We start from the raw sequence: 11,978 nt of genomic DNA on the forward strand, positions 1-11,978 counted from the left end.
TTTATTTATCCCCAGTTCACCACCACCTTACCCTCAAAAAAACCCCCCAGACTGATGTAACAGTTGCTGTTCACGCTTCATTGTTCTTGTGTCTTGGTTTTGCTGAGACCTGTGAGCTGCAGTTGTCCTCTCGATTGCTGTGGTGTTTTGTTTTTCCCTTCCGGAGGGACTCTCTACCTATGGCTTCTAACTAGCACTTAGTCAGAACATCAAACTGCTGTTGCAAACTAAGCCAAAGACAAATAAACATTCCTTGAAAAAGAATTATCCCCCTGACCCTGGAGTGCCAGGCTGGTGCATCAGAAACAGCTGTGAAAACAAATTGCCCTGCTGCTGTTGCTCTGCAGCTGTTCATCAGAGACACTCTCGAATTGTCTGATCCTCAGCTGCTCTGTGCCTATCCCTTTTGTTGCTACTAGCAGCTTTCTCCCTGTGGTGTTCTGTTTCTTGATGCTTCTTGCTGGTAGCACTAGAGTGGTTGTTTAATCTCATGCCTGCTTAACTGTAATGCATTTTATAACTTGCATTGTTGGCCTCTAACAGCAACAGAGTATCTTTAATTATCTGTTATTTAATTACTTCAGTGGTGGCTTGATGTACTTTTGGATATTTGAAGAGCTGTGCTTATAACTTTGCATTGCCATGTTAATTGACTTTTGTACTCTTTAACCTCCCCTCAAACCCTTGCTATTCTTAAGCACTAGTGCTATTTATAATACTTACTGTAAATAGCACAGCTTAGTTAAATATGCGTATTATAATAAACTTTTAATTAAAGACTACAGTTAAATAAGATGGTAGGAATCAGATATAGACTTCCCTTGGAAATAATCTACAGAAATATAGATATATCTCTTGAGTATGCCAATTTACTCCTCACCTCCACTTTATTCCCTCGTTCTACAGATCAGAATGAAGAACAAAGTCTTGGTTCCAGTAACATTGCAGAATTAAGTCCAGGAGCAATAGACTCTTGCAGAAGTGACTATCACACTGCTTTTAACAGCATGATGATGGAGCGTATGACCACTGATATTAATGCACTGAAGAAGCAATATTCCAGGATAAAGAAGAAGCAGCAACAGCAGGTTCACCATGTGTATATCAGAGCAGGTAACACATCAAAACATGCTGCATTTCCTGATTTATTACAAACTAACTTCATCAGGCAAATGACATTCTTTTACATTTTACCCAATAGACAAAATAAGAAAGACGGATGAAATATATAAAATTACTAGTAAAGTGGTACCACTTCATGCAGACAGAAAACAAGAAGGTGATATTTTTTCTTCTTTTGTCAGGATCTGAAGATGATGACCCTGGGGTTTTCTTAGGTCCCAGGGACCAACTAAACAATGGTATTTAAATGTGGCTTTGCTATCTGGGTGCCTTGTGTTGATCTCTTTGATTTAAAACTTTAAGTCTTTGGCATTCTTGGAATTGACATATTGATGCGCTGGAAAAAGTGCATGCAGAGATGAGGATGCTTCAGATCCTGTGTCAGGTAGATTCCTAGCTGGTCTGTGTTATCCAAACTCATCTAAATTCATCTGGGCCCAGCAAATTATGCAACTGAAGGAGCTGGCTTAGATGTTCCACTGTGGCTGGCAGTTTCCCTAGCCATAACAATACTGTTGTGAGGACTGAGCTGGACATCAGTCCCTTGTTTAACAACCCATGTTATGGAGTCTGTCTTCCTAATTGTCAGACTTAGCAATGCAGGGGTTGGTATGAAATGTACAGCTGCAGGTTTTACTGGGTGTACAAGATGGGCATGGCTCACCCCACTCATTCCTCCCTGCTTAGGTGTCATCTAAGTTCACCAGTGAACCAGGCAAATGGGTCACTGTGGAGAATTTTTATTTCTCTTCTGGATTGTCTAAACCTGTGCTAGCAGGAGCATTGGAATATATGGAGCTGCAATTTTTCATTTACATGATTTAGAAGGATTTTTTTTTTTTTTAATATTACTGAAATGTTTGCTTTGAACAAAGGCTGTTTCCAGCAGAAACAGTGCAAACAGTAAAATGTTGATTCCCAAGGATGCCAACCCCTACCTTCCAAACACGAATCTTTCTAATCTTACTAATCATGGTACAGGGCTGGGTTTGTCATTTAATCAAACTGTCATCTAATCACTAATTCTGAGTCTACTTCTCTGGATTAATGAGGCATGGTTTTATGCATTAAAAGTACTTCAAATCATTTTCCATTTTCCAGTCACACAAGCCTCATGGAGAAGCTTATGTGACTGACCTCATATGGACACTGAATAGCCTCTTGCTGTTGGAAGAGAAATGAAAGAGAGGGGAAATATCAGAAGCCAATATCTATGTTTAACTATCAGTTTTAGTGCAATTCCAAAAATCAAGAAGCTGGGTTTTTTAATGGTTTATTTTCATGGTATTCCTGGCTCAGGACTTACCCACAGGTGCAAAGCAGTGAGGGGAGGCAGAAAATTCTTATATAGAAGGTGCTGCTTTGTGCCCAACTCTAAGACATAAGTGAAATTCAGTGATGATTTTTAAGTTTGGGAGGTTTTTTTTTTTTAAATACATTCTGTCCTACAAACTTTTGCCATACCTTAAGAATGGTATTAAATTTGGTGGTGGTAGATCCTTAGAACGTTAATTTGTTTTGTTCTTTAACAATATGATGTTTCTTTTAAATGCTTTCTTTCAGACAAGGGGCCAGTTACCAGCCTCCTCCCTTCTCAGGTAAACCATTCCCCAGTGATAAACCACCTCCTTTTAGGAAAGAAGATGAAATTGAATAACAAGTCTCTCAAAAATGCTGTTATTCACATCCCAAGCCATGCTACAGGGAAGATGTCTCCCATTCCCCAAGAAGATCTTAAAACAAAACTGAACTCTCCATGGCGCACTCACATACGAGTCCATCGGAAGAACATTGCTAGGGCCAAAGGCTACGGGGATACCGTGGGGCTAATAGATGAGCAGAGTGAGGGCTGTAAAACTAATAGTCCTGGTGCAAAGGAGGAGAATTCCAAGCATTCTGACTTTGGAGAAAGAGAAGAAGGTGATTTGGATGACAGGACTACTAGGAAAGCCGACCAGCAGTCGACTGAGCCAGACTCTACGGACAGCGGTACAAACATGTCCGTGGTTCAGCTAAAACTGGAAGCACTGGAACTCACCTCAGATACCCAAACTGACGTGGAACCAACATCCCATCAGCCCAGCCAGCCACGTTTATCAGAGTCTTCCACTTCAGCCAGAGACAATGGAAACCTGGCTAAATCGCCCCAGCCTGGGAACCCAAAGCCACAAATCTTCAATCCTTTTCCCAGTGTCAAGCCTCTTCGAAAGTCAGCTACAGCCAGGAATTTAGGGCTATACGGCCCCACTGAAAGAACACCAACCGTGCACTTCCCACAAATGAGCAGAAGTTTCAATAAATCTACCACTGGCAACAGTGGCACCAGGAAACGATGATGTGCTACCTGGTACTTACTGTTTCTGACATCAACAAATGAATTTGTATTGCCTTTTTTTTTAATGTGTGCATGTGTATGTGTGTCCCAAAGCATTTCTAATTGCTAATTAAGTAACAGGGACAAAAGTGATTACCAGATATATAAATATGTCATTGAAAATTTTACTTCTGTGTTGTTATGGGGTAGGTTAGTGAAGATGCACTCTGGCACCGTATTGTTAATTCCGATAGTCCTGTGTAAAATAAATATTAATTTGCAATGTGAAGCATACTGTTTTTTAAAGTCTAACTCAGACATTAAATCACCAGCTGCCTTTAACCCCTCAGCCCCCCATGGCTGTCTCCTGCCTTTCTGAGCTTGAAGGACAAATTGTCCAGTGCAGCAGACAGGTGTAACAGTTTTTGTGACTGTTAAACAGCTTCCCCATCCAACCTCATCATCACACTCCAGGAGTAGCTGGAGAAGCCACAACTTACAAAAGCACAAGCAGCTCTAGCAATCAAAAGTGTCACTTTGTGACATCTGGCTTGAGATACTCTTGAACAACATTTTCTGCTTCTCTTCCCACAGCAATTCTCTGCTGATACTATTTTTAATATAAACCTAAATATTAAGCATGAGAACAGCAGATATAATTCCATCCACAACATAGGTTTGCTCCTTCCCTTACGTGTGTACATACATACATTTCTGTTACTTACTGCTGGAGAGTTGCAGCACTGTAAAATTAGGAATTATGTACAACTATTTGTATAGTTGTATGATTATTATTCTGATGCATCTTGGCTTCAATGGATTTTAAAGCTATTATCTAGATTAGATTTATAGTTAAATAATATTTGACAGCTTAGCAGTAGGTAAAATATATGAATGTTCCAAAGTAGTTTAGGGGTTTAAATTCTATAAATAGAGTGATTAGATACTTAGAGTGCCACTTCCCATTAAAAGCCAACACATCAGCCACTATGTTAGTGGGATGTGCCCTTGGGCTTCCATGTCTTGGTTCCTCTTTGGTGTGAAAGAAAGTGATAAACCAAGTTTTTATTTCCAAATCAAAAAGCAGAGCTGATAAATACCGTAAGACAAGTATTTATATATAACAGAAACAGACAGAGAAACTAAACATAGATAATTCAACTTCAGGATTGCAAAATCAAGTACTCAAACTCCAAGAAATTCAGGTTGCTCTTAAATCGTTGCAGCTCTGTCAAATGGTATGTACTGACTGTGATTCATTACCTTGATTCCAAGTTTCCTGTGGCATGAAAGGGCCAATATTTTAAACTGCGGTAATGATGAATCAGCACCCTTGTATGTAATATCTTACTTGCTTTTAAAATCTCTTTGTTAAATTTTCAAATTAATATATCATTGTCTATTAATGTATTCCATAACCTGTGATATGTGACACCAGTTTCACTACATAACATAACTTATAAGCTGTACAATGTACTCTGTCCATTGTTGTAGGAACAGTTTTATTTTGCTGTTGTTTCATATGAATGTATGCATATAAAATAGTATATAAGTATGAACACTATAAATATAAAACAGATGTAGATCAGATCTTGCCCTGCCTTTTTTCCAGGTGATAGTAGTATTGTCACTAATGATTACTTACAGCATTAAGTAAATTTAAAATAATGTAGAATTTAGTCACTTATTATGGACTGTATGTGATTTGGTTTTGCATTGAATTAGAAGGAATGGACTTCTCAAAAATTTTCCTCTGAATCATCTTCCCCAATTTTTCTTAGCTTCAGTGTATCATGTGGCTGTATGCTGAACCCATACAAATAAAAGGACTGTCAGTCTGCAAAACCTGCTAAAATGGTCCAAGTATGTGCATGAATTTTCAACATTTTATGCAGTAAGCAGTGGGAAATCAGTAAATTATGCGTGGATGTAGGTCTGGGGAGAGAACAACACATTCTAATGATTCAGAACAAATAATAATTTACAAGTGTGCACTCAGGTCTTGGACTGTTAGGATTGAGATGAAGGAACCACAGCTACTCAGTGCATTAGTTTGATGATGCTTGCTGCAGGAAATCTCCTTAAAGTACTACTTGATGAGAAAATAGAATGTCGTGTTAGCTACCTCAAAGGTACATTTCTGAACCTCATTCTCTACCTGAAATACTGTTGGAACATACAGCAAAAGCAACTTCATTGCTTAGTGCTGAGACAGAACATCAGAACTCCAGCTAAGTTTCACATTATTTTTTGTAAAAGAATGCCTACAGCATATGAGGTCTAGTGATGAAGCAAGTTGTGCTTGGAAGAGTGGCATTGCGGCACTGAGGGTGCTGGGAAGTATGATGGTGGCAGTCTGCTCTGTAAACGTTTTGTTCTCCTTGAGCCTTCTTGTTCTAATGCTCCCTTCCATGTGACCAAATGACATTTCTGTTTGTTGGGGTTTTTTAAAATTCCTTGAGTCTCTTTTTTTTTTTTTTTTTTTTTTTTTTTTTTTTTTTTTTTTTTTTTTTTTTTTTTTTTTTTGTGTGTGGGTGTGGGTTGGTTGGTTGGTTGGTTTTTTGAGAAAGGATTTTAATAGGATCCTGTTGACTTTTACTTCTGAGCATGTGTTTCACCATCATCAAGTGAGAGCTCTCAAAGGACAGGCATTTGATTCCATTTTGCGGACACTTGCAGTTCTGCAAGGTGCACAGCTATTCAGACATTATTTGAAATTGTTTGTGTTTTGGGGGTAAAAAATAGCAGGCTGTAGAGATAAGTTTTTCAGAATTGCTGTCAGCAAGAATTGATTTCATCCACAACTGCAGTTATAGTGCAGATTTGATTTTGTGTACCTTACAAAAATCCTATCTCCATTCTAAACAACCTTGGTGGTTGCTAGAAAGTCAACAAAACATTATTTCGTACAAAAGTAAAATGCAGCCCTTTACACTGGTATATCTATTTCAGGTAAAAGCTAATTTTCAAAATTCAAGACTTAAAATCTGTATCAAACTTTCATAAAATCTATTTTAAACCATGTGAAATTTTTCATAGAGAAATAAGGTGAGTAGTTTCACTGTACTGTAGTTTTCCTTGATCTTTGCAAGGAGTTATCTTGTGCCCATCCATGGGCAGGAGTAGCATCTGGCTGAGTGGCAGGGAGCCAGTATCACCTGACACCAGCTCCACTGAAGTATGAAGAGATAGAAAACTCATCCAAATGCATCCCTATCCTAGTCAACCCTTTGTTTGCTCCAGTTTTACATGTTTTTTATTGGGGGAAGGTTCATTCAAGGCAGGGGGTTCTCGTGGAGGCCTGCCAGTGATTTGAGATGCCAGACAAGCACCCTCAGGCTGTGTGCCATTCCCCAGCAGGGACTGGTGAGGTGACTGGTTTCTCAGGAAGCCAGAAGCTTCTCGGACACCTTTGAACACCTCTGTGTTAACAGCGTTCTTTGGAAGGTGTGCTCCTTCGTGGGAGCGGTGAATCCAGCACACTGCAGGAAGATCCACGTGTGAAGGGTCTCTTCTGCACACCCTTTTCCCACTGAAGAGCCCTCAGGGCTTACACCAGCCCACAGGTATTTGACACAGTTTAGGACCTGGAAGTGGTTTACAGTGTCAGAGCATGCTCAGGCCCAGCCTCCCCCAGCCTGCAGGATGCCATTTCAGCTGTGCTTGGTCCTGCAAGCAGCACACAGCACTTACTGGCTCACCGCAGGTTTAAAAAGAACCACAGATGTTTCCAAGCCTTTTTCTGATAAAACTGTATCAAACCACACTGGTTCACCACAAATAAGCAGGCAGGCATGGTGGTGGCAACGGAGGCAATACACGTGGGTAGAGAGGTTGGGAGGCTGGAAGGAACAACTTAGCCAGGAAAAGGTACAAGAAGTTTTGAGGGAAAGCAAACTCCTTGGTGCCTGTGTGGCTTTTTAGGTTTTCTGGTTGTAAACAACAAATCCATGACATGCTGCTTCCTGCCCATCCTTCCTGTGTTCAAAGTGATGCCTGAAGCCAGCAAGCTGCACATCCTGCGATGGTGTTGTCCACTCACTTGGTAGCTCGGTGGCTGCTCCTGCCCTGGCAGGAGCCAGCCCTGGCAGAAGGAGATGCCAGTGGAGAGCCCTCTGATGAGGTTCACCATGGCTCGCTTCATACTGAGCCACCTGAAAGGGTCTCCTCTCATGGATGTGTGTAGTTTTTTGTTCTCACTTTGTTCTCACTTGTTGGTTTTCTGATGTTTTGTATTTGTTGGTGTCATGGGGTAATCTCTTGATCCTTTCCTCATTTTTTGAATATTGCATCATGAAAGACAGATGCTTCCTGCATTTCAGGACTTAATAGTTCTGCAACTATTCCTCTCTGGCTTGTATTTTACCTCTGTGAACTCCCAACCCTTGCTTATATTCATTGTCTGGGTGTTTGATGAGAGTTTTCAGGAAGATAAGGGTAACCATGCTGGTTGGCTTAGCCCAGTGTCTTTTCTCTGACACCTAATGAATGGAAATGGCCAAGGATTGAGTCTTGTAGAAACGGCACATCCAGAGACAGCCTTCCCCTGGTGCAGTCATCTGATTTGGTCTGGCCTGAGCACATGAGGCAGGGGTGATCTGGATGGCTGGGCAGGTGGCTCATCCACAGCGGTGCGCTCACCTGCGCAGCTGTGCGCACAGCAGGGACCACAAATAGAGGCTCGTGAGATTTCCTCCTTCACAGGAAAAGAGTAACGATAATGGAGACATGGCCAAGACTGAAAAGAACAATAAACACCACAAAATGTGAGCCTGAAGCAGCAGCCGTTGTGGCGGCTGCTGCTGCGTGCCGGATTGCTTCTGTGGGCTCCGCTTGAGCTTCCAGCCTTATGGCAATCCTCCCTTCGAGGCTGACTGGCCTCCCCTTGCAGGGGAGATGCCAGGGAACTTCGCTGGAGCGATCTCCCAAAGGGGCAGAAGGTGGGAATGGACTGAAAATCCTCACAGGCCCTCAGAGGGTCAGACATGGCTGAAAACCCCAGATCCAGCGCATCCCACAGCCTGTGCAGGGATGAGGGGCTCATGGGCAGTAGTTCCCTTTTTCAGTCCCTTTTTGGCACAAACAGTGGTGTTGCTCTGCTCCTGCTCACTGTCCATGATGGCTCCTCCACCTTGCTCTCCTTTCCTAATGACTCCAGTGGCTTCTCCAGATGACACATGGGTACAAACCCGGAGTGAAGGGCGGGTGCCAGACCGTGCAGACACACAAGGGCAGTTGTGGAAGGAAGGTGTTTGGCCAGCAAGAAGGAAATAACTTTATTCTTAGCAAAATAGAAAACGTCTCTAGCAACCACCCGGCACAGGCATAGGAGTCCAATGTCAAGACTTTGAGAGGCCAGAGACTTACAGCTTACCAGCAACCAGTCACAGGTGCTCAGGGAGAGGAGAGCTGAGTGGAACCTTACAAGGTATGAACTTGTAGTTCCAGGCACCAAAAAGTGCCAGAAATTTTACATGTTTTACCCCCTAACTGTGACTTAAAATTGCAGCTTCTCTTACTCTTCTAATGACATCTCTTAATGAAACTGGTGGGTTGTTTTGGGGTGGTTTTTTTTTTTTTTTTTTTTTTTTTTTTTTTTTTTTTTTTTTTTTTTTTTTTAATAAATAAATAAATAAATATGGGTCTATTGCTCTGTTTTATCTGCACCAAAGTACAGACCTGATCTTCTGCTTGTTCTAACACTACTAGTCACTTACATTAGGCATAGATAGTGCCCTTTTGAACTCCAAATTACTGTGTATGATAATTTTTGTACTGTTTCCTCTGCACTAGTAAACTTTTCACCCAGTTGCAACAATACTGTTCCGTGCCTGGCCTCCAGTGCTCTTGGAGAAGAGGCCTTTCTCCAGAGGGAACAAAAGGACTCTTGTCTGCTTGGTAGAGAGCCAGGTGACTTGATGTTGCTGGACACGTTCTCTATCCCCAGTAGCCAGCGCTGAGTGACTAACTTCCATCCAGACTGGGAAGTGTTCATTCCACCAAGTGTTTGCTGCTGAACAGGCGCTTCTCCTGCCGTAGTGTGAGAGGCAAATTGTGCCACACTGCTGCTGAACCTCCAGGCTGGTGTGACAGACAGAGTTGGGGAGGATTTCACTATTGCAGTTGGGAAGACATGATAGCATCTACTGTAAAAGTGCTACAGGATCTGGCCACAGAGATGCAATACTGCTGCTAGAGGTTAGACCAGGTTTGCAGCTGCATCACCAGTGGGTCAGCGATGTGTGCTCTGGCTCAGTCTGCACCGTGGCTTTCTGTGTACATATCCATTCGAGGTGATCGTCTAGGCATGGTCACTAGATGCCACTGGTGCTCCATGCAAACACAGCTGCTGCACTTCCTGTGAAAGGAAATACAGCCGTAGCTTAGTGTTTCCAAATTTTATTCATTTTCGATCAGATGTGAAGCAATTTCCAGTCTGTTCACCTTTGATTTTACATTGCAACCTCTCTGCTCTATGTGACTCCTCTTAGTAAGCTTGCTAATCTTGCACAGTGATCCCAAAGCACAGAGACATCCTAACAGCATCTTTGGAAGCAGTGCCCATAGCAAGACTCTAAAATGGTGAGAAGGCTTTCTCAGTCAGAGGTGTAATAAATATTCTCTTTGGTGAATGAGCCATCAAAAAAAATCGCAGTTGCAGGCAGATGAAGGAAGCATGCTGGATCCACTCAGTGCCTTGTTGAAGCTTGTTTTATGAGTGCACCAGCAACGAAAACCAGTTCCTGCCAGTCACAAATCAGCTGAAGCATTTTATCAAAAATACTGGAGCTGAGCTGTTCCAAAGGCTGAAAGAAAAAAACCCACCTTTTAATCAAACTTTTCTAAAAAATACCCCCAACAAAATATAGCTGAACTGATAAACTCCTCTCAGATACTTACTAGATTGCTGCCCTGCTCTGGAGAGCTTACTGCTCAAGCCATGAATGTTTTAAACTTCTGGAGCTTGAAAAAAACCCACATTCAGGTCTCCAGATGTGGATCTTGTGCCTTGAAGAACTGCTTGCCTTCGCTGAGAATGGGAATTTGAAGTTTACATGCCAGTTATCAGCAATCAGTACTGACTCCAAGTGGGCCCATGGGAATCTCATGAGGTTTAACAAGGCCAAGTGCAAGGTGCTTCACCTGGTCGGGGCAAACCCTGGTATCAACACAGGCTGGGGATGAACAGATCAGAGCAGCTCTGCTGAGAAGGACTCAGGGGTGCTGGTGGAGGAGAGGCTGGACATGACCCAGCCATGGGCACTCACAGCACAGAGAGCCAAACGTGTCCTGGGCTGCACCCAAAGCAGCGTGGCCAGCAGGGCCAGGGAGGGGATTCTGCCCCTCTGCTCTGCTCTGCTCTGCTCTGTTTTGGTGACACCCCACCTGCAGTGGTGCATCCAGCTCTGGGGTCCCCAGGAAAGATGAGGACTTCTTGGAGCAAGTCCAGAGCCGGGCCCCAAGGATGGACTGGAGCACCCCTCTGTGAAGACAGCCTGAGAGATCTGGGGTTGTTCAGCCTGGAGAAGGATGTGGAGAGGCCCTATAGAAGCCTCCTGGTACCTGAAGAGGCGTTATAAGAAAAATGGGGTCAACATTCTTAGCAGAGCCTATTGTGATGGGATAGGACAAGGGGGAGGTAAACTAGAAGAGGATAATAAAACACTGGCACAGGTTGGCCAGAGAGGTGTGGATGGCCAACCCTGAAAATATTCGAGGTCAGGCTGGATGGAGCCCTGAGCAACCGGGTCTATTTGAAGCTGCCCCTGCTCATTGCAGGGGTTGGGCTAGATGGCCTTCAACAGTCCCTTCCAAACCAAACCACTGTATGATTTACATGGTGGCTTTTCAGGTATATGCATGATCTAGACACAGTCACTCTCAGCATCCTGTGTCATGCAAATTTAGATGAGTCTTAGATTTGCAATTTAATTTTTCATCAGCTTGCCCTGCAAATTATTGTGACCAGACACATGCAGCAACACACAGGCTCGACACAGCCTCACTGAATGTGCACCAGACAGTTTACTGCCAGGGAAAAGCACCAGCTGAATGCAGGTCACTTGAAAAACAAGCATCCTATATCCATTAAAGGTCTTAGGCTCCTAAAGCAGGACCAAGATGTTACTAAGATGCTTTAAAAGAAGCACAGCCCCTTACCTAGCTACTGCACAGAAACAGTGGCCTTCGGTGCTCTGTAAAATTTCCATTTGGCTTCAGCACTTACAGAGCACCTAGAATTCTGCCTTTGCTTATGTCACCTCTGTGTCCCTCAGCTAATTCACATGAGAGCAATCCAATGAAGCTGAAAAACAGATTCTGGTTAACTCTGAGATTGGTCTGGTACTCCTAGAGCTCCCCCTTGCCTTTTGATAATGAAATTCAGCACAGGGCAGATCTTGATGTGTTTGGGCAGAGCCAGAAGCAGACTGATTTGGGACATTAAATCAGGATGTACCTAAAGAGATTGTGGTAATTTCTAGATCAGAACAAGTCTGATTAGTTCAGCAGTGTCTGGAGAAGTTCAGCAATTATTTGCTTT

The 11,978-nt window shown here is 42.8% G+C and overlaps 1 protein-coding gene across 4 annotated transcripts in view; it reads left to right on the forward strand.

Annotated features, from left to right (window-relative positions):
- The window catches only part of TBC1D30 (TBC1 domain family member 30), a 52,963-nt gene extending 47,682 nt beyond the window's left edge, over positions 1 to 5,281 (forward strand). For 2 of the 4 annotated variants that reach the window (XM_040063140.1, XM_040063143.2), the window contains 3 exons: positions 907 to 1,113; positions 1,305 to 1,361; positions 2,686 to 5,281. In XM_040063140.1, coding sequence (XP_039919074.1) covers positions 907 to 1,113; positions 1,305 to 1,361; positions 2,686 to 3,458 — 1,037 coding nt within the window. In that variant the 3' untranslated portion in view covers positions 3,459 to 5,281. The remainder of the gene's footprint in view (positions 1 to 906; positions 1,114 to 1,304; positions 1,362 to 2,685) is intronic. The other 2 variants (XM_040063142.2, XM_040063144.2) reach the window with 1 other exon arrangement.
- The last annotated feature ends 6,697 nt before the right edge of the window (positions 5,282 to 11,978 follow it).

Source organism: Hirundo rustica, chromosome 4, assembly GCF_015227805.2.
Source record: "Hirundo rustica isolate bHirRus1 chromosome 4, bHirRus1.pri.v3, whole genome shotgun sequence".
NCBI classification, from domain to species: domain Eukaryota; kingdom Metazoa; phylum Chordata; class Aves; order Passeriformes; family Hirundinidae; genus Hirundo; species Hirundo rustica.